At 44.2% G+C, this 23,062-nt stretch overlaps 1 protein-coding gene across 10 annotated transcripts in view; it reads right to left on the bottom strand.

Annotated features, from left to right (window-relative positions):
• The window catches only part of FHAD1 (forkhead associated phosphopeptide binding domain 1), a 144,310-nt gene extending 124,123 nt beyond the window's left edge, over positions 1–20,187 (bottom strand). For 9 of the 10 annotated variants that reach the window (XR_009500883.1, XM_059913837.1, XM_059913903.1 and 6 more), the window contains exons 1-2: positions 20,017–20,187; positions 15,979–16,085 (exon numbers count right to left, since the gene is read on the bottom strand). Coding sequence is in view for 9 of the 10 variants with exons in the window: in XM_059913837.1 (XP_059769820.1) it covers positions 15,979–16,071 (93 nt within the window). In the remaining variant the exon portion in view is untranslated. Of the gene's footprint in view, positions 1–15,978; positions 16,086–19,937; positions 19,990–20,016 lie in introns of those variants that run through there. The other variant, XM_059913846.1, reaches the window with a different exon arrangement.
• Between the last annotated feature and the right edge of the window lie 2,875 nt (positions 20,188–23,062).

The following is a 23,062-nucleotide window of genomic DNA, read 5'->3' as shown; positions in this document are numbered from 1 at the left end:
GAAAAGAGAATACAAGATATATAGATTGGGAAGGAAAAAAAATCTTCTTTGGTGAGGTGTTTGTTCAGATCTTTTGCCCATTTTGCAGATGGCATGATTGTCTATGCAGAAAATCCCAAAGAACTGACAAAAAGCCCTCCTGGAACTAATAAGCCATTATAGCCAGGTTGCAGGGTACGTGATTAATATGAAAAAGTCAATTGCTTTCCTATATACCAACAATGAACAAGTGGAATTTGAAATTAAAAATACAACACCATTTACATTAGCACCAAAAAAAAAAAAAAAAAAATGAAGTACTTAGGAATAAATCTAACAGAATACTTAGCTATATGAAGAGGTATATGAAGAAAACTACAAAATGTTGATGAAAGAAATCAAAGTAGTCTAAATAAATGAAGAGATATTTCATGTTTATTTGAAATTCCTTAATGATATATGATGTTTAACATCTTTTCATATGCTTATTTGACATCTGTAGATCTTCTTTGGTGAGGTGTCTCTTCAGCTCTTTTGCCCATTTTTAAGTTGGGTTGTTTGGTTACTTATTGTTGACTTTTAAGACTCATTTATTTTGTTTATTTATTTTATTGAAGTATAGTTGATTTACAATGTTGTGTTAATTTCTGCTGTACAGCAAAGTGATTCAGTTATACATATATATACTTTCTTTTTAAAATATTCTTTTCCATTATGGTTTATCATAGGATATTGAATATAGTTCCCTGTGCTATACAGTAGGACCTTGTTGTTTATCCATTCTATATGTAACAGCTTACATCTGCTAACCTCAACCTCCCACTCCATCTTTCTCCCAACCCCCTCCCCCTTGGCAACCACAGTCTGTTCTCTATATCCATGAAGACTCATTTATTTTGGATACATGCTTACAGCATCTTTATTCATAATTGCCAAAAACTGGAAGCAACCAAGATGTCCTTTAAAAGGTAAATAGATAAACAAATTGTAGTACATCCATACAATGAAATATTAGTGATAAAAATAAATGAGTTATCAAATAACAAAAAGACATGGAGGAATCTTAAATGCATATTGCTTAGTGAAAGAACCTAGTCTGAAAAGGTTACATACTGTATGATTCCAACTGTATGAAATTCTGGAAAAAGTAAAACTATAAGGAGAGTAAAAGATCAGTGTTTGCCAGGGGCACAGGGGCTCTGGGGCTCAGGATGAATAGGAGAAGCACAGGGGATTTTAGGGCAGTGAAAATATTTTTTATGATACTGTAATGGTGGATACTTGTCACTATACATTTGTCAAAACGAAAGAACGTACAACGCAAAGAGTGAACCCTAATATAAACTATGGACTTAGTTAATAATAGCATATCAATATTGGTTCATCAGTTGTAACAAATGTATCACACTAATGCAAGATGTTAATAATAGGGGAAACTGTGTGTATTGGAGGGGTGGATATATGGGAACTCTCTGTATTATCTGCTCAATTTCCTGTAAACCTAAAACTGTTCAAAAAATAAAGTATTAAAAAAAATTGAAACACATTAGTTCTTTGGAAAATGTCACCCACATCATCTTCATCACCATTCCCATTGATCTTTGTGTCCTTTGAACCTTTGATAACCCATGAATGAGGGAAATTCTGTGTGTTACATTTTGATTTTCTCTTCCCAGGCTTCACTACTTTCAGTTCCTCAAAAACTGTCAAGCCATTATTAAGAAATCAAAGGAAGCAGGAAGTTTTAAATGACTCCACAAAATTGGGTGAGCCTCTACCACATGTTAGGCCAGGAGAGAGCTTCCTAGTTCTGCCCTATAATATCACTCACTCCCTTTACTTGGAAAATTGCTAAATGCTACTACTGGACAGACGCCCTGCTGCTAATACAGACTGACTGTATAAGCTCCATCCTACTGAGCTGTCCAACTATGCGATGAACTGTTATTTATTTATTATTATTATTATTATCCTCCTCATCATCTAACATATTTTGAGGGCTTCCTGTGAACTGGGCCCTGCTGAAGCATTTTGTGTGCATTCTTTCATTTAATCTGCATGACAGCCCTAAACAGGGGTTCTATTATTATCTCCATCTTAGAGATGAAGAAGCTGAGACTCAAAAGGTGAAGTGAGAGGACAGCACTACCTTGATACCAAACCCAGACAAAGACACTACAAGAAAACTACAGACCAATATCTCTTATGAACACTGATATGACAATCCTCAACAAAATATGAGGAAACTGGATTCAACAGCACATTAAAAGGATCATACACTATGACCAAGTGGGATTTATTCTTGGAATGCAGACTTGATGGTTCAACATATGAAAATCAATCCATGTAATACATCACATTAACAGAAAGAAGGAAAAAAATGATCATCTCGATTGATGTACAAAAAGCATTTGACAAAATGCAACACTCTTTCATGATAAAAGCACTCAACAAACAGGGAATAGAAGGAAATTACCTCAACATAATAAAGGTCAAATATGAAAAGCCCACAGGTAGCATCATACTCAAAGGTGAAAGACTGAAAGCTTTTTCTCTAAGATCAAGAATAAGATAAGGATACCTGCTTTTGCCACTTCTATTCAACAAAGTACTGGAAGTCCTAGCCAGAGCAGTTAGGCAAGAAAAAGAAATAAAGGCATCCAAATTGGAAAGGAAGAAGTAAAATTATCTCTGTTCACAGACAACATGATCTTACATGTACAAAATCCTAAAGAGTCCATAAAAAACCACAACCCTCTTAGAACTAATAAACAAAATTCAGTAGCAAAGTCGTAGGATACAAAATCAACACACAAATATCAGTTGTGTTTCTATATGCTCACAATGAACAATCTGAAAGGGAAGTTAAGAAAATAATTTCATTTACAATAGCATCAAAAAGAATAACATATTTTGGGATAAATTTAACCAAGGTGGTAAAAGATGTATACACTGAAAACTACAGAGTGCTGGTGAAAGAAATTAAAGACACAAATAAATGGAAAGACACCCTGTATTCATGGGTTGGAAGACTTAATATTGTTAAGATATCATTACTACCCAGCAGGATCTACAGATTCAATGCAATCCCTATCAAAATCCCAATAGTAGTTTTTGCAGAAATAGAAGAATCCATCCTAAAATTCATATGGAATCTCAGTGGACCCCAAATAGCCAAAATAATCTTGAAAAAGAAAAGCAAAGCTGGAGGTCTCACACTTCCTGATTTCAAAACTTACTGCATACAAAGGTACAGTAATCAAAACAGTGTGATACCGACATAAGGCCAGGCACATAGACCAATAGAATAGAATAGAGAGCACAAAAATAAAACTTTGCATATAAGGTCAAATGATTTTTGACAAGGGTGCCAAGATTATTCAATGGGGAAAGAACAGTATTTTCAACAAATGATGCTGGGAAAAACTGCAAAAGAATTAAGTTGAACTCTTACCTTACACCATATACAAAAATTAACTCAAAGTGGATCAAAGACTTAAACGTAGTCTAAAACTATAAAACTTTTAGAGGAAAACACAGGAGGAAAGCTTTATGACATTGGATTTGGCAATGCTTTTTTGGATATGATACCAAAAGCATAGGCAGCAAAAGTAAAAATAGATAAATTCAACTATATCAAAATTTAAAACTTCTGTGAATCAAACGACACAATAAACAGGGTGAAAGGCCATCTAGAGAATGGGAGAAAATAGTTGCAAATCACAAACCTGAAAAAGGGTTAATATGAAGAATATATAGAGAACTATAACTCAGCAACAACAACAACAAACCCCCAAATAACCTGATCAAATATGGGCAAAGAACTGGAATAGACATTTCTCCAAAGAAGATATACAAATGTCCAACAAGCATATAAAAAGATGCTCAACATTACTACTCATTAGGGAAATGCAACTCAAAACCACAGTGAGATACCACCTCATACCCATTAGGATGGCTACTATCAAAAACAAACAAACAGCAACAGAAAATAACAAGTGTTGGCAAGGATGTAGAGAACGTGGAACACTTATGCACTGCTGAGAATGTAAAATGGTGCAGCTGATATGAAAAACAGTATAGCGGCTTCTCAAAACATTTAGAATAAAATTATCATAAGATCCAGCAAGTCCACTTCTGGGTATATACCCCAAAGAATTGAAAGCAGGAACTTAAAGAGATATTTGTACACTCATGTTTATAGTAGCATTATTCACAATTGCCAAAAGGTGGAAGCCACCCAAGTGCCCGCTGACTGATGATTGGATAAGCAAAATGTGGTCCATCCATACAGTGGAATATTATTCAGTGTAGGAGGAAGGAAATTCTGACACATGCTACAACATGGATGAACCGTGAGGACATTATGTGAAATAAGTGTCACAAAAAGGCAAATTTTGTATGATTGCACTTATGTGAGGTACATAGAGTAGTCAAGCTCATAGAAACAAAATAGAATGGGGGTTGCCAGGGGCTGGGGGAGGGGGAAACAGGGAGTTGTTGATTCATGGGTACAGTTTCAGTTTTGCAAGATGAAAAATTCTGAGACTGGTTGCACAACAATGTGAATATCTTACAACTACTGATCTGTACACTTAAAAGTGGTTAAGATGGTAAAATTTATATGTATTTTACCACGATTTAAAAAATGGCTAAGATGAAGTGACTCAGTCAACATCAAGATGCTGGCACAGGGCAATGTCAGGGTTTGAACCCAAGTCTAATTCCAAAACCTGTACCTTTGATTTGTACCCTGTGATTTTCAGAGTAGAGAGTGATTTAATAATGAGAGAGGAGACAGGCAGAACCTAATATAGAAAACAAGTGCATTTTTTAAAGGCTCCTGCATTTTAAATATCTTTAAAAAGTATATAGTGAGTCCGCAAAATATTGAGACGTTTAAACATCTATTAACAACGACCATCTGCTCCGATGACTCCTGTGCTTTGAGGAAGCCTCCTCCGGAAGCTGACTGAGTTATGACGTTGCCCTGAGGTTCGCTGACGTTGTCGCTGAGGTTCGACGTGTCCCTGGAACCGTCCTCTGGAGCTAGGTTTCAACCTTGCATCACCTGGAACTGGGAAGCCCCATCTCAGACCATAACCTCCCGATCCCGGCCTTCCTTATCCTCTCTCTCGTCCTCTCCTTGAGTCACATAGCCTTTGCTCCCCCTCCCCTCCCTGTGGGTAATGCCCTACACTCACCCAGCCTGGGCCCTGCTCAAGCTCACCAGCTCCTTCAAGTCCATCCTGGCCCCCAAACCCTCCTGCCACCCTCACACTTCTGTCCTGAGGCTGGCCCAGCGCCCTTTGGGCCCCCCAGCCCGCAGGTCCCTGGTCTCAGGCTTTTCATTCTACTTTGATAACAGCCTCCCAGGTCTTCACCTCCTGCACCTGCCGGGCCTTCTCCATCTGCTTCTCCTGATGCTCCTCCATCCCTTTCCACTGCGCCCCCTGCCCAGCAGGCCCACCTGCGCAGCTGCATCCATGGGCTGATGGGCTCCTTGCCTCTGGTTTCTGGTTGGGTTTGGCCAATGGGGGGTTAGAGATCAGAGCAGGGGGGAGAGAGGTTGGGGTACTTACTCCCCTGGCTTCCTTTCTGTGGGGCCACACAGCTTCCCTCAGAGGACTCTACCCAGCCCTCAGGGTCTCCGGGTCCCAGGAATTGCCCCTGCCCCTCACCCCTCAGCTCTGGGGGGTGGGAACGGTCCTCACTCATGCTAGCTCTGGGCCCTGCACTATCCTTTGTGGTTTCTCTGAGCCCTGCCCACTCCCTATGGAGTCCCTTCATGAGACTCCCCTCCATCACTCCACACCCCTGTGAATGTGCCTTCAGCTTCCTGCCAGGACCTGGACTTCCCAGGTATGGGGAAGCTCTTGGATGGGACCTTCAAGGCTTCTCTTAGCTGCCAAGGACTTCCGGGTGGTCCTGCCTTCATCCCACCCTGGTCTGGTCCCTCTCCTCAGCGATCTCCTCTTTTGCATCCTCATCTTGACAGTGTAACTTCCATCTAACCTGTGAACATGCTTACCATCCCCCCCCCGGCCTAGAAACGCCTCCCCTTCGCCCTTCCTTTCCTTTATTGTCAAATGGCTTCAAGGGCGTTCCTTTCCCGATGGGTTCTCAACCCACTGCCATTGCCCTCGGGGGCCTCCTCGGGCTCTCAGCCTCCCTGTGACATTTGACACAGCTGTCAGAGAGAGGCACGTGGCCTGATGGTTCAGGGGTTCAGGGGAAGCAGGACAATGTGGTGGTTATTAGACTGGCTTTCGAGGCGGGTGGCCTGGGCTCGAGTCCAGCTCTCCTACTTCCTAGCAGGGTGACCTTGGGCAAGTGATACCTCAGTTTCCTCATCTGTAAGGTAACAAAAGGACAGTCTTATAAAGTTACTGGTGACGTATAAATGATATAATACATACAAAAGCACTTAGAAGAGAACATATGGCAAATGCGAAATGTTCTCTATTATGAGCAAGAGGGTGGGCTCTGGAGTTAGAAAGCCTTGAGTTCAAGTCCCACCTCTGCTACCCTCCAGCTGTGCAGCTTGGGGCATGGTTCTTTGCTTCTCTTCGGTGGCTCCCTGAGCAGCATAAATCAGTTTGATAAGCTGGGCTTCGTAGGATTGACAAAAGGTACTGCTTGGTGAAATGTTCAAAGGAGTGGGATAACATTTTTGAAATTAACTCGTGTGTGTGTGTGTGTGTGTGTGTGTGTGTGTGTGTGTGTGTGTGTTTTACCTATTTCTTTTAACCTTTTGGTTCTTGGCTATCCCATCCCCCAGCCCCATCCCCCCACTGCCTCAGGAAAGGGATGTAGTGCAGAAGTAATAAAAAAATGGGGTTTTCAAAAGAATAAGGATATGAGGAAATGGCCAGGCGCTGGTGAGACGACGAGTCTGGGCATGGAAGGAAAGAGGAAGTTTCTCTGCTTCCCCATCAGCTGGATCCTTCCTCCCCGGTCTCCCCGGGAGAGCCCTGCGGACCGGCAAGGCCTCAGGAGAGGCTGGTCCTGAAATCAGACTGCCCGAGGGCGGTTCCCAGTGCCCCAGCCTCCCTCTGTGACCTCAGGCAGGATACTCAGCCTATCTGTGCCTCAACGCCCTCATCTGTGAAGTGGGGCAAACAACACTAACCTCCTAAGGATGAAATGAGTTAACACACTCGAAAGTGCCATGAACAGTGCCTGGCACAAAGCAAGCTGTCTCTGTTATTAATACCCCAGCCTGGCAACAGCTCTCTGGCTCCCTCACCTCTCTGACTGCTTCCAGGTCTCCACGCCGGCCCCCTCTCCCCTCAGATGTCCATTTCCTCCTCACTCTGTCCATGGGCTGGGGCCGCTGTACCACCCCCTCGATCCACGGATGTGTATTTCCAACCCCTGGTTCATCTCCAGGCCCCAAACTACCTGGCTGCTTCCTGGATGTTGAGGCGCTCACTCAGCCAATCCTGCTTCCTCCCCTCTTGGTAATGGTATTATCACCTTCCAGCTCATCCAGCCATCTTTCTCCACGGCCTGTGGCATTGATCCTACTGATTCTTCCAGAAAGCTCTCAAACCAGTCCCAAAGCAACGGTCCAGTCAGGTGGTAGTATTAATGTGGTGGGCAGAATGGTCTCCTAAAGATGCCCATGCCCTGATCCCCAGAACCTGGGAATATGTTCCATTACGTGGCAAAAGGGACTGTGCAGATGTCAAGGTTACTAATCAGTGCTCTTAAAAGAGGGAGACTAGGGACTTCCCTGGTGGCGCAGTGGTTAAGAATCCGCCTGCCAATGCAGGGGACACGGGTTCGAGCCCTGGTCCGGGAAGATCCCACATGCCGCGGAGCAACAAAGCCCGTGTGCCACAACTACTGAGCCTGCGCTCCAGAGCCCACGAGCCACAACTACTGAGCCCACGTGCCACAACTACTGAGTCCGCACACCTGGAGCCCGTGCTCCGCAACAAGAGAAGCCACTGCAATGAGAAGCCCATGCACCGCAACAAAGATTAGCCCCCGCTCGCCACAACTAGAGAAAGCCTGTGCTCAGCAACGAAGACCAAACACAGCCAAAAAAGAAAAAAAATTTAAAAAAAAAGAGGGAGACTATCCTGGGTTATCCAGGTGGGACTAATCGAATCCCACCAGCCCTTATAAGCAGAGAACTTACTCTGGCTGGATTGGAGAGATAAGTGGTGGTTCTGGCTGGGCCCCCACTTAACAGCCCCAATGCTCCTCTTCCTGGGAAAGCACCAGGTCAACATCTCCTCTTTACCCAAATCGCCCCCTAGATGGCGCCACCTCAGTCTGTTGCATGAATGAGGATCACGAGACCATTCATCTCACATTTCACTGACAACCCCCATTCTGGATTCCACAGGGTGGAATTTCCCTAGCTTAGTCAATAATCTTGTTATCTCAGTTAACTTACTGAGAATTTCCAATTTAGATAGTAGATGTTCCCAAAGCTAAATTTACACTCGAAAAGTGAAGCTTCTTTTTTTAGAAGCTTGAGTCAGCTCAGTCTGAAACTCAGCCCCACCTCCCCCGACTAGCTGTGTGATTTGGGCCAGTTCCTTAACCTTTCTGAGTCCCATTTCCATGTCTTCAAATGAGGATAATAATGATAATAGTAGTTCTCACCTGCACAGGATTTGTTTTGAGGATATAATTCTATAAATATATATACAGAACATACATAGATGATGTATAAAGCCATGTGAAATACAGTAAGTAGTCCATAAATGTATGCTGTAGCTGTTTGTATTACGTATGCTGTTCAAAAGATTATGATCTTTCTTTCATCTCATCCATCAGAATGGCTACTATAAAAAAAAAAAAAGGAAATAAGTGTTGGTGAGGACGCAGGGAAAGGGGAACCCTTGTGCACTGTTGTGAGAATGTAAATTGGTGCAGCCACTATGGAAGACAGCATGGCGGTTCCTCAAACAATTAAAAATAAAATTATCATATGATCCAGCAAGTCTGCTTTTGGGTATATATCCCAAAGAACTGAAAGCAGGGGCTTGAAGAGATATTGATACACCCACGTTCATAGCGTTGTTTGCAACAGCCAAAAGGTGGAAACAACCCAAGTGTCCATCGGTAGATGAATGAATAAACAAAATGTGGTGAATCCACACAATGGAATGTTATTCAGCCTTAAAAAGGAAGGAAATTTGGACACATGCTACAGCATGGATGAACTTTAAGGACATTATACTCAGTGAAAGAAGCCAGTCACGAAAAGACAAATACTGTGATTCTACTTACATGAGATGCCCAGAGTAGTCAAGGTCATAGAGACAGAAAGCAGAATGGTGGTTGCCGGGGGCTGGGATGGGGGGGCATGGGGAGATGTTGTTTCATGGGTGCAGTTTCAGTTCTGCAAGATTCAAAGAGTTCTGGAGATGGATGGGGGTGATGGTTGCACAACAGTGTGAATATATTTAATGCCACTGAACTGTACACTTAATAAAAGTGGTTAAGATGGTAAATTTTATGTTATGCATATCTTACCACAATAAAAAAATGAGAAAAATGAGATCACGATCTAGCCCTTTCCTCTGAACTTTTTCCTCTTGGAAGCCCTCCATCTGCCGGTGAGAAACTAGGCCCATCAATTGCTGTGGTGGGAACTGACCAATGAAATCAGCCTCCAGTTCCCAAACAGGGGACACAAAATTCCCTGAGGACTGGCGAGACCAAATAGGTGAACCCCCAGAGCGAGGAGCACTTGGGGAGGAGCCAGGGGTGAGGTGGGGGTGAGGGAGGGGGTGGGACGGGAGCACGACACAGGCTGAGGACAAGCGGGATGCAGATGGGGAGCCAGCAAGTGCACCCTCCCAGGCCTGTTTCATTCCGTGGATTTCCCCACAGAGAGTCCTCCTGTCACCTTATGTCTCAAAATGTAGGTGTTCGCTTAGAATAAGAGAAATGTGAGTTAAAATGACACAGGTACCATACTTCACCCCGTAGATCAGTGAAGATCCAATGGGTGGACAACACCCTAGGCTGGGGAGGGAGTGGGAGACGGGCGTCCACTGCTGGCAGGACACCACATCCGGGAACCTCTGGTGGGCAATTTGGCCATGCCCATCAGAGTTACAGCTGTATGTGTCCTTTGACAGAGCAGACATACCTGCACGTCCGTGAAATGATGCAAATACTAGGACAATCCCAGCAGCCTTGTTTGATAATAATAAACAAGATTATGATGTAGGCCCTGGTTCTTTTCTGAGAGGCAGCCCAGAACTGGCAGCAGCCAGGAAAGGTGACGAGAGTCACCTGGCTGTGTGGGATCCGGTGTGTGTGTGTGAGATCAGTCTGGCTTCACGACCCTCAGATCCCACATGAGAAGGGCTGACACAGGCTGGAGAGATGGCTCCATCCATGAGAGAAGAGCCGGCTGGCAGGACACTGACCACCGAGGGTGGAGGCGCGGACACCAGCATTTCATCCCCCTGTCATGTCTGTTCTTTCTTCTTCTCCTCCATCTCCACCCTCCCAGCTGCAGCCCTGCCTTGACTTGGGCTGTCCTAGAGCTCAGTCATCTAGGGATCCTGGAACCTCCCCAGGGTGGGACTGGGGGAGTCCCTGGGGAGGGAGGAGGGTCAGTCAGCCCTTCATTGTTTAAACTTCGCTTCTCTTGTCCTCAAAACAAAGTTTATTGAAATAATACACACACACACACACACAAGCAGGAGCTCCCAGAACATCAGAAGGGAAGAAGCACTGCTGATCAAGAAGGGAGAGGGAGGGAGCACTGATGGTGGGGTTCTCAAAGTGTGGTCCTGGAACCAACTCCAGGGGACTCCATTCCCCCCACCTGAACCTGGGGAGCATATAAATGTGAAGATTCCTGGGCCTTACCCCAAACCCACTGGGTCAGAATGTCTAGGAGCTCATGTTTAACAACCACTCTTAAACATATGGAAAATCCAACAACCACTGGCTTGGTGTTTCTTCATTCTGGAAGAATTGAGCCCCTTTCTCAGCAGAGTTTAAATAACAGCCATATCCAACTCTAAAAATTACAGTTTACAAGGCACATCAAATCATATAAACTATAACTCGCAAGGTTTAGCTGTGAAATGAGCAAGGCTGAGGCATTTGAGCTGTGTAAAATGGGAGAGGGGAGATTGTGAATAGAGCTCCTGATGGCTCGTCTGCACACAGCAGCTGGGATGTTCACTGGCAGGTCTCCCCTTGTTTATAATCCTTCAAGCCTTCTTCCCATTGCTTTTCAGATAAAGATCAAAACCCTTATGGTGACATGAAGGAGGCCTACTTGTCACTTAGCCCTCCTCCTTCCCACTCTGACTTCTGGACGCCCTGGTTTTCTCTCAGTCCCTTGGGCTCACAATATGCTCTTCTACCCCAGGGCCTTTGCACATGCCGTTCCCTTCTCCTTTTGTCTAGTTAAGTCCTCCTTGTCCTCCATATTCCTCTCCTTTACAGCCCCAATGTTGGAATGGAATTAGTCACACCTTTGTGGGATCATTTGACTTATTTCTCTCTCTCCTGGCAGCTTCCTGACTGCAGGGACCATGTCCAGTTCTGCCATCGTTGTACCCCTAGACTTGGCTCAGTGCTGAGGCTCTGGGTAAATACTGTGAAATGAATGAGTGATAACAACAGTTATCACTGTTGACTATAAACAGTTCTAACTCGCCTGGCTATAAACAGTTTTCCTATTGCCTTTAGGGAACCAAACTCCTTACAGGATATAGAAAAAAAGTCTGGACGGTAAAACCCTGCAAATATCAATATTGATTTTTCCCTGAGCCAAATGATTACAAGTGACTTTTATTTCCTTCCTTATATTTTCCTTTCTCCCAATTTTTAAAAACAAGAAGCATGTAACTACCTTCCATTATCGGAAAGAGTAAATGATGTCAAAATACTACGATACCAACAGTCAAAACAACATGTCAGCCTATTCTTTAGGATTGATCCAGGTAAATAAAACAAACAATCTTTTTTATTTGCTAGATGTAACCTCTGGGTAATTGCAAGGATGACTTTTTATTAATATATATCCCTGAATTTTATTTAGTGGAATGACTTCTAGTGGCCTCAATAACATAAACTATAAATTGACTGGTGAATTATTCCTTGGGATGGCTCATAGCTGATCAGGGGTGATTCTTCTGATCAGAAAGGCCCAATGAAGTCAGCAGAGGGGCAATTTTTACCTTGTCTTATTTTATAAAACTGGAAAATGTTGATGTGTCTGTAGGTTTCAATTCTTCAAAATGGACCCATGTCCCCACACCCCTCTTCAGAGCAAATCTCCTCTCCCAAACCCATTTAAGCTTTGGGAAGATGATTTGTCTAAGAGAAGACAGAAGCGCCCATCAAAAGTCTACCCCCCAAACGCTTGGCAATTCATGTATCACCCGTCCTCCAGGGACCCAAAATGAGCTCGCGCTTCTGGAAATGCAACTGATTCCTTCATAAATCAACGTGACTGTAGCTGGCGGCAGTGACGTATTCCTTAAGCTAAGTCCGAGGAGCAGTAAGCAGTCAATTATTTTTATACAATGAATGCAACTCAATTTCTGTCTAGTTAATAACTGTCCTCATTGGTTCCCTTTTCCAAATGGCTTATGAATGTCAGTGGATCCTCATCTCAACCCTGTGTCCCTCTGAGGATTCTTCTCAGTCTCTGTTTTATGAGACCATAATAATGATCATTGTGTCATTTACTGAGCACCACATGCCAGGCTCTTTATGTGCATTTCTCACTTAATCCTCAGAATAACCCTGTGAGGTAAGAGGTTTACAGACAGGGAAATGAGCTCAGAGTGATTAAGTAATTTGGTTGAAGTCACTCAGCCACAAAGTAGCCTAATGAGATTCAAACCCAGGTCTGTCTATCTCCAAAGCCTGTGCTTTTAAAAATTACTACAGTTTTCTAAAGCATAGTCAGGTTCAAAACAGAGATCTCTGTCTCTACTTTAGCCAGACAGGAAATAAAACTACCCCAAATCTATGCCTTGTTAGGATAAAGAAGAAACTACAGTTCTTCTTCTTCTTTTTCCTCCCACTTTGCACACTGCACAGATTTTCTGTGTCCTTGAAGGGAGACCACATCACGGAGGAGAATCTCATGGGGAGGTTCATGGAGTTATCTTTAAATCTGTTGAGTTTACAATAAACATTCTCAGAAAACTAGGAATAAAGGGGGAAATTTCTCACTTCGTAAGAACATGTATGAAAACCCTACAGCTAAGCTTGTACTTAACGGTGAAAGACTGACTGCTTTCCCCTAAGGTCAGGAACAAGCGAATATAAAGATTTATACACTGCTCTTGTTCAACAGAGTCCTGGAAGTCTTAACCAGGGAAATAAAGCAAGGAAAAAAAAATTAAAGGCATTCAGATCTCCTTTTCTGAAAGGAGAAATAAAACTGTTCTTATTTGCAGGTGACAAGATTGCTTATGTATAAAATCCCAAGAAATCTACAAAAGCCCTTATATAAGAAAGTTCAGTTAAGGTTGCAAAATACCAAGAAGCATACAAAAATCAACTGTATTTCTATATACTGTCAATGAACATGTGGACACCAAAATTAAAAATATAATACCATTTACAATCAGTCAAAAAAAAAAAAGAGAGAAATACTTAAGTGTAAATCTAACAAAACATGTACAGGACTTGTACGCTGAAAACTACACAACACTCATGAGAGACACTGAATAAATGGAGAAATATACCATGCTCATGAATTGGAAGACAATGTAGGAGTATATCAATTATTTGCACATTGATATATAGGATTAAACACAATTCCAATCAAAATTACAGCATGATATTTTGTATGTATAGACAGGCTTACGCTAAAATGTAAATGGAAAGGCAAAGAAACTAGAATAGGTTAAAAATTTTTTTTAAAGAAGAGAAAAGTGGGAGGAATCAGTCCATCTGATTTAAGACTTATATAGCGACAGTAATCAAGGCTGTGTCATAATGGTAGAGGGATTGACACACAGATCCATGAAACATAATAGGGAACTAAGAAATAGCCCCCATAGAAAGTATGGCCAGATTATTTTTGACAAACTTGCAAAAGCAATTCAATGGAGAAAGGATAGTCTTTTCAACAAATGGTTCTGGAACAACTAAATATCCACATGCAATAAAAGTGAACTTTGACCTAAATCTCACATCATAAACAACAGTGAACCCAAAATGGTTCATAGATTTAAACATAAAACTATAAAACACTTAGAAGAAAACATACGAGAAAATCCTCAGGGTCATGGACTTGGTGGCATGTTCTTAGACATGACACTAAAAGCATGATCTATAAAAGAAAAAAAATAACTACCTGGACTTCATCAAAAGTTAAAACTTTTGCTCTGTGAAATATTCTGCTAAGAGAATGAAAAGACAAGCTATGGATGGGAGAAAATATTTGCAAACCATCTATCTGACAAGGGACTCATATCTAAAATACATAAAGAATTCTCAAAACTCAATAGTAAAAAACCAAACAATTCGATTAGAAATGCTTAAAAGACATGAAGAGATATTTCACCGAAGAGGATATGCAGAAGGCAAATAAGTACATGAAAAGACATTTAACATCACTATCAATTTGGGAAATGCAAGTTAAGACTATGATGAGATACCACTACACACTTACTAAAACAGCTAAAATGAAAAACAGTGTTTATGCTAATTGCTGGTGAAGATGTGTCTCATATATTGCTGGTGGGAATGAAAAATGGTACAGCCACGCTGGATAAGCCTGGCAGTTTCTTTACAAACCGAATATATATTAACATATATGTTAATCCATGCAATCATACTCCTGAGCATTTATCGCAGAGAAGTAAAAACTTATGTTCACACAAAAACCTGTACACAAATGTTTATAGTAGATTTATTTGTGAGAGCCCCAAATGGAATCAAAATGTCCTTCAAAAAGTGAATGGTTAAACATAGGTGATACGTCCATACCGTGGACTATTACTCAGCAATAAAAGAACAAGCTAATAACCTAAATGGATGTCAAGGGCATTACACTGAGTAAAAAAAAAAAAATCAATCGCAAAAGTCATACATAAATGATGAAAATTATAGAGACGGACAACAGATTAGTGGTTGTCGGGGCGTGGGGACGACGGTGGGAGGAGGAATTGTGACTATAAAAGGAGTATCACAAGGGACATCTCTGATGATGGAATACTTCTATATCTTGATGGCCACACACAAATCCACACGTGATAAAATGGCACAGAACTCCACACACGCTTCGTGCCATTCTCTCTACCATTTGTGCATCTATAATTATTTCAAAATAAAAAAGTTTAAAAAAATCTGTTGAGTGAAGTCTGAGAGAGGTCTCCCTTTCACAGTCAAAAGGGATTCCATTGCATTTCTCTTTTTGCTTCAATATTTTCATCCCTTTCAAAATTTTAAAAGGCTCAAAAGCCACTGTTTTTATAATTCCTTACTTACAATTTCTTCCAACTTCCTTGGCTGTCAATGAGCTGGGACTGTGGACCAAGCCACAGCTAATTCAGAGAATGAAATGAAATGAGAGAGCGCTGAGGCCACGCCCGGGGCTTACCCTGATTTACTACTTGGAGGGGCGGGGGCGGAGGAGGGCTCCGAGGGGCCCACAGTCTCCAGAAGCTCTGGAAAGGGCGAGAGGCCTTTGCTCAAGCTGGGCACTTCAGGTGGCCGTGGCTGCCAGACGCGGAGCAGGTAAAGGTCAAGCATCAGCTCTACGCCCACCTTCCAAACCGCCCCATCAGGGTGGGACACTGCAGACACAGTCAGCAAAGGACAGAGGGCCCATCGCACTTTGCACTGTGCTCGTTCTAACCACATGTGCCAGGGAGACCCAGCACATGCGGGGATTGGTTACTGGTGGCCCACCGAGGAAGGCTGGGACTGTTAGCCAGAGGCTGTGCTTTAGAAGAGATTGGAGTCCACAGAACAGTAAGGACTTTTGGTGGCGTGTGGGGTAGGGAGGGTCGGGGCCTGGGTAGGAAGAGGTCTTACCTCTAAAACAAGGTCTGAATCTTCATGCCTTCCAATCGTAGTGCTTTTATTCAGGACAAAAAAGCCTTCTGCGCTCTTTAGATAGGCTTTCATACTCTCTGCTTTACCTATAAAAGGTTTTCAGAAAACAATTTTGTTAGAAAAATACAGTCCTCTAATTATTCAATATCATATTTAGAATGAATGAAATACAACATAATGTCCAAAGGAGAAGTCAGCAGAGGCAGGAGTGGATAGCTGGATTTAACAATGATCACAATTATAATTCCGTACATTTTTAAAACTGTCCTTTTAACAGCGATATCCGGCATAGATGAGCTTGGTTCTGATAACAAGAGGACATCCTTTATGTAACTCAGAGCACAAACAAGCAATAGCAAAAAAAAAAAAAACCCCAAACAAATCTGAATTCCACTGATAACTGCTCTCTACCTCCCATTAAGCTTAGTTTGGGGTTAGTTATCTGACAGAATCAAGTACTCAGTGTTACTAACCCACCACTTACTAGCTCTGTGACTCTGGGTGAGTTACTTATTCTCTCTCTATGCCTCTGTTTCCTCATCTGTAAAATGGGGCTAATAATACTCTGTATCCTAAAGAGTTTTGTGAGGATTAAATGTGAAGCATCTAGAATGGTGATTGCTACACTAAACACCCATTTGTCCTACTGTGATTATGACTGTTATTAATCTTGGGCTTCTGAACTTTGACTCAAGGAACCCCAACTTCTACAGAGCTTCTTAAAGTGTGGAAGAGTCAGTCATCAAGGAAATGGGCAGTAGAAGATACTATCTTTTTAAGTCACAGCATTCCTTCATATATTTAGGTTGAAAAAAAAAATGATTTCCAAAGACAAAATATCAAGATTATAGCTTGGCTGTACGGTCAAGACTCTGTACATCTCTTTTCCTGGCATTTTATTATGAAAATGTCAAACACACAGAAAAGTTGAAAGAAGTAGATGGTGAACTTCTATATAACCACCACCCAGATTCTACAATCGACATTTTGCTATATTTGCTTTATCACATATCTACCCATCTATCCATTTTATATTTTAATGCATTTCAAAGTAAATCTTATACATGTTTTCTAAAACATAAAAATTTCAGTGACTTCAGTAGGTTCCAAGATGTTGATGATAATTCATATGATATTTGAATTCTGATCCATCTCAATGCCATGTCAAAGAAAGTCTCTTTTCTTTTTTTTCCTTTTTTTTTTTTTGGCTATGTTGGGTCTTCGTTGCTGCATGTGGGCTTTCTCTAGTTGTGGTGAGCGGGGGCTACTCTTCATTGCAGTGTGCAGGCTTCTCATTGTGGTGGCTTCTCCTGTCGCGGAGCATGGGCTCTAGGTGTGCAGGCTTCAGCAGTTGCAGCACGCGGGCTCAGCAGTTGTGGCACGTGGGCCCTAGGGTGCGTGGGCTTCAGTAGTTGTGGCTCGCAGGCTCTAGAGTACAGGCTCAGTAGTTGTGGCTCGCGGGCTCTAGAGCGCAGGCTCAGTAGTTGTGGCACACTGGCTCAGTTGCTCCGAGGCATGTGGGATCTTCCCGGACTAGGGCTCAAACCCGTGTCCCCTGCATTGGCAGGCGGATTCTTAACCACTGAGCCACCAGGGAAGTCCCAAAAGTCTCTTTTCAACTGAAAGGTCACTGAAGTGTGAAGTTGTTAGACTGTGGATAAAAACAAAAATCATCTAGGTGTGACCGTAGAGGATCTCCGGTCTGGCTCTGCTTTCCATCAACACCTCCATCATCATTTCATCACTGAATCCCTACTAAGTGCCAGGCACTGGGCTATCCTTTTACACACATGGCCTCTTTTCATCCTCAGAACAACCCTGCGAGGTAGGTGTCAGTATTATCCTGCTTTACAAATGAGGAAACTGAGACTCAGAGAAGTTAAGGTCACACAATAGTAAGTGTGTGACAACTCTGGGCCTTTGCACGTAACCAGTGTACAAACCTCCATTGTTGCTGGTGGGGCAGAGTAGGGGTGGGGGAATTGCACTGTCTGCTGACACTTGGGACATGTAATAAAAGAAAGTCCTTGAAACCAGCATTCTATCCTCTGAAAGGAAGACGAGACCCTACCTGGGGGTAAGAGAAATAAAAATAAGCAGGATAGTTTATATTTGTAAACTTTGAGGCCTGTGGATGTCCCACAAATATTGATGCTTTCATATAATGAGAAATAAATTTTATTAAGTTCGCTGTCATGCATATAGGGGAAAAGACATTTCTTCTTCCCAAAGAACCATGCTCTGTTGCCTTCAGTTATTAATCTTCAATTGCAGAGGACCATGTTATCAAGCAACACATTCAAGTCTAATTAATCTAAAATGTAAACTTTCAAGAAATGTCTCTTCTGCAGGAAAACCACAGGAAACGCCACTAATCTAAAACTTAAACTTGGATCATGTGCATATTTGTCTTTTAGCTCTCACCCCAGACGTCCCCAAGGCTGGGGTCTTCTCTCTGCTCAGATGTCCCCCCTCAGGGCAACCACCTGACCACTCTGGCTAAAGGCACCCTCAGTCATGTTACTCCCCTGCTAGTTTTCCCCTGCTGTGTTTCCTTCCTTGTACTTATCATTCTCTGACATTTTCTTGTTCCTTTATTTAGTTATGTTTGCTGTTTGTTTCTCTTTCACTGAGATATATGTTCCTGGAAAACCAGAACTGTGTTGATTTTGTTAAGAAGCGATTCTTCATGGGTATTTTGTGTTTGTACCCATCTTCAGAGCAAAGGCATTGAAAGATTTTGTCCTGCACTAACTTTCCAAGGATGCTTGTGTGGCAAACAGCCTGGGAGGATATAGGTAATGTTTATAATAAAGATAACAGCTCCTTCTGGGGCAAAAGTTGGGCAGGTTTGCTAGCAGCCCCTTTCAAAGACTGCGGTTTCCTAAGTTTGGAGTTCCTTACCTGGGACACAGACCCACTGTGGGCACAGCATCCACATTGGCTGTTCTGCACCACCCCGAGGGACTTTCAGGGCAACCGGAACCAATGTGCATATGCAGCTCTGGCTGCCTGGTATGTCGGCTGTGCTGTGAGTAATAAAGTTCTTTGTTTCTGGCCCAGGAGTCTCTTGTCTTCTGCCAGTAACTATAAGCTGGGCAGGCTAACTTACTTTCAAACAGGGTAAAACGTCAGACCCTTTGCAGTTCCTGCCAGTTCTGTGCATTACCCTTTCTCCAGGACAGGGGGCGGGGGGTGGGGGGGGCAGCACCTGACACACAGTAGGTGCTTGGTAAACACTTGCTGAGCGAATGAATATACAAGTGACACCTCAAAGCAAGTCAGTACAGCCAGCTGGCTAGGAAACTTTGATAGTAACTACCTTCCATTTTTCCTGTCAGTATCTATCTTTGATGACTCCTTGGAAAACCTAAATTCTATCTCTTTAGCTTTTGGATTGGACAATATTTCTCCACCTTAATTTTGCCCTGTGCATCACTTCCTTGCCTGAAAACACTGTAAAAGTAATTTGAATGTGTTTAGCTCTGTGAATTCGTTCTTACTCAGTGCCATGGAGCACCAGGCACAGTATCTGCATCCCCCCTGACCACTTTGGATGGCTCAGAATTGGGTTATAGGAGCAAACTTTCTTTTGAGGTTTACAGTGGCCTCAAAGTTCCTTAAAGAAGGAGAGTACAGGTAAGGGGCGGGGTGTGTGTGTGTGTGTGTGTGTGTGTGTCCGACCGTTGGGTGGGTGTTGTCCATAAATCAGGGGAAACAGGGGTTCCTCTCTTAATCCCAGCTATACCCCCAGGACATCCAAGAGCTGGTGCCCAGGAGAGGCCTAAAGCTCCCGTGCCGGCTACCTCGGGGGGCGAGGTAGGGGCTGCACTTAGGAAGGAACGGCTGGTGTTGGGGCACCTTCTCTGGGGTGCTCCTGGCGACCCGAGCCTGGATCAGGGAGTTCGGACTCGGGTGGGGCCGGGTCCCCCGCCTACCCCAAAGCCCTTGACCTCGCAGGGCTGGCCTCCTCCGGCCCAGGTTTCCGCCCGCCGCCTCCTCGCGTGCCGCTCTCACCTGGCCAGAGGAAGAAGCCCACGCCCCGTCCTTCGCCGAGAGCCCTGACCGCTCGGGAGGCGCCGGGCCCGCTCTGGGCGAGGCCGCCAGGCCGCGCTCCCGCGGTGTCTCCAGCCAGCGGCCCGCAGCCCAAGCGCCCGCCCGGCCTGTGTACGCGCGTCGCCACGGCAACGGCGCCCGGCCGGCCGAGCTGGTGAGGGGCGTGGCGTGCGCGGCGCCAGAGGGCGAGGGGCGGTGCGCGGGGAGCACTCGGCCAATTACAGCCCGCTGCAGCGCTGCGAGCCTTCCCCGACCTGCCGCCTAGAGGTCCCCAGCCCCGTTTCAAGGATGGGGAAACAGGCTCGGTGTTCACAGAAGTAGCCTAAAGTTTTACAGCGGGGAAGGAGCAGACTCAAGAATCCTTCCTACTGACCTTTGCTCTAGGCTAGGTGCGTTGAGGAGGGGGTGGTCAGGCGTGGGAGGGTAATGGAGCTGAACCACGAGACGCTTGGAGGTTAGTACCCCCGTCCCACCCGAATCTCTAGTTCTCTCTGTTGCGGAGGAGAAAATAGAGTAAGCTGGAGGGACCATCACTTCTGGGGGTGGGGGTGGAGATGGGAGATGGGTGGGGTGGAAGGAACAATTTTGAAAGAATGAAAGATTCTTCCACGTGCTAGGGAAAGGGTATTTACAAGCCCACAACCTTACTGTTCCTGTCCTTCCCTGTCAAAACTCACGTTTATTCATTCATGTGTTCTTTACTTCTACAAACATCACCTGAGTCCCTACAAGTGTCAGACGGTGGCCCCAGTGTTGAACTGGATCAGATCCTTAAGAAGCCCCCCGACCCCCCACCACGCGCACGGGACTGGGGGGATGGAGCGTGTGGAGAAGACATGCAAATCCCAACTATCTCCCCTCACCCCATGTCACCTTTTTCAGATCAACCCCTTCTGCCTGGGAGCAGAACAGCCCCGCTGACTGCCTACAGAATGCCTCATTTCCCTGGCGGGAAATGACTGACAAGGTGCCCCAAGACAAACTCAAAATATTCATCTAAGAAAGATGAAAGATGGCAGACTCTACTCTAGTCAGTTAGAAGAAGATATAAGAGAGAAAAATCATGGAGATCGATATGGGATGGAATATATGGTAAAGATACTCACAAATGCCTAGAGGCTCTTAGAAATGCACATTCCCTGGCACAGACCTCAGAGATTCTGATTAAGCAGGTCTGGAGCATGGTCCAGGAATGAATTTGTTGCATTCTTGCAAATTCCTTGTGCATTTGTTAAAAGCTTGGCAAAACCCCAGGATTTATTCAACCCTGCAGTTGAATCACAGAGCCCTCCCAGAACCTGTCCCTAGAAATCTCTTCCAGGCCCTCAGTCAGCCTGGAAGGTTCTGCCTGGGTTAGTTCCCTTCGACCAGAAAGACCCTAGGAAAGTATGAGGAGTGACCACAGAGGCCGGGGCCCTGAGTGGTAACTTCAGAGGAACAGAGAGGGTCAGGCTCAACTCTCCAGGCACATTTCTGCCTCAGGGCCTTTGCATTTACTGTTTCTTCTCCCTACCAGGCACTTCCCCCAGGGATCTCCTTCAGCTCCTTTAGATTTTTACTCAAATATCACCCTATTTAAAATGGTCTTGGAATTCCCTGGCGGTCCAGTGGTTAGGACTTGGTGCTTTCACTGCCCGGTTCGATCCCTGGTCGATCCTGCAAGCCCCGTGACGCCACCAAAAAAAACAAAAAACCCCCAAAAAACATGAATAACGAAACAAAATAAACACCTCACTCTATTGCTCGTCCCTTCATCTTACCACCCCTCTAACATGCTATTTATTTAGTTTCCTTATCTTATTTGTTGTCAGTCTCCCCACTCCCAACTCCCCCCTGCCCCCCAACTTAAGCTCCATGAGGGCAGGGATTTTTTTTCTCTTTTGTTCACTGCTGTATCACCAGTACCTAGAACAGTGCCTGAATGAATGAATGAATGAATGAACAGGGGCAGCCCTTGCCACCCGCCCACAGCCTTGCCTCCTACCTCTTGAGCTGCTGAGCTGAACTGTCCTTACCCCAGGACCTAGGCTTCTGTAGCTATGGCCCTCCCTGGCCCCACCCCCATCTCCCTGCTTGTCTTCAGTGTCATCAACATGAGCACAGAACCCTGCTCACTGCCAGCCAGACCCTACGGAGCCGGAGCAGCCCATGGCCCCCTGATAGGCTTGGGAGAGCATATGTTGTCATTAGTCCATCTCTCAATGAGGAAATACTAAACGGAGAACAAAGCTGACATTCAGGCTCACTGGAGCAGAAATTGCCAAATCTTGATTGGATCCCGCCGCTCCCCACAGGATGCCACAGTCATCTCAAAGGGTGTGTGAAAATCTTAAAACCCAGTTCCATGTCATCCACTTAAATTTCAAAAACAGAAAATAAAATACCCCAATAACTCATGGCTTTATAATAGCATGTCCTGGGCTGAGTGAGAGTTGTACTTTGCAGTGATGGGCTGTGAAAAATACTGCGCCTGGGGAAGTCCCTGGTGGTCCAGTGGTTAGGACTTGGTGCTTTCACTGCCGTGGCCCGGGTTCAATCCCTGGTGGGGGAATTAAGATCCTGCAAGCCCCACAGCATGGCCAAAAAAAAAAAAAAAAAAGAGGTTTCTAGATTATATGGGCTCCTTGGTGATGCCTGTAATCAACCAATCTTATTGAGCTCTGGGTGGCTACCAAGGCTGTACTGTATCTCCATCAGCATCAGAACGCTGGTGTCTGAAAGGCCTGGGTTCAGGTCCCAGCTTCGTCATTCCCAGCTGTCCTCATAATGCTGGAGCGAGTGATGTTAACTCAGGGCTTTCCACCTGCGGGGCACTGTCTCAGTCCTTCCCGTGGATCATCTCATTTAATCCTCACCATAACCTGGGGCAGTAGGTGTGTGTGAAACACCTGGAACGGTGAGCTCTGCAGAGAAGCACTCAAAAATGTCGTGATGGGTATTATTTCTATCAAATCACTCCCCCCTGAACAGGAAAATAAGGCTCAAGAGACATGGAGGTATGTGCCCA

This window comes from Balaenoptera ricei, chromosome 1 (genome assembly GCF_028023285.1).
Source record: "Balaenoptera ricei isolate mBalRic1 chromosome 1, mBalRic1.hap2, whole genome shotgun sequence".
NCBI classification, from domain to species: domain Eukaryota; kingdom Metazoa; phylum Chordata; class Mammalia; order Artiodactyla; family Balaenopteridae; genus Balaenoptera; species Balaenoptera ricei.
Note: the sequence above shows the minus strand (reverse complement) of the source record. Positions and strands in the feature narration are given on the sequence as shown.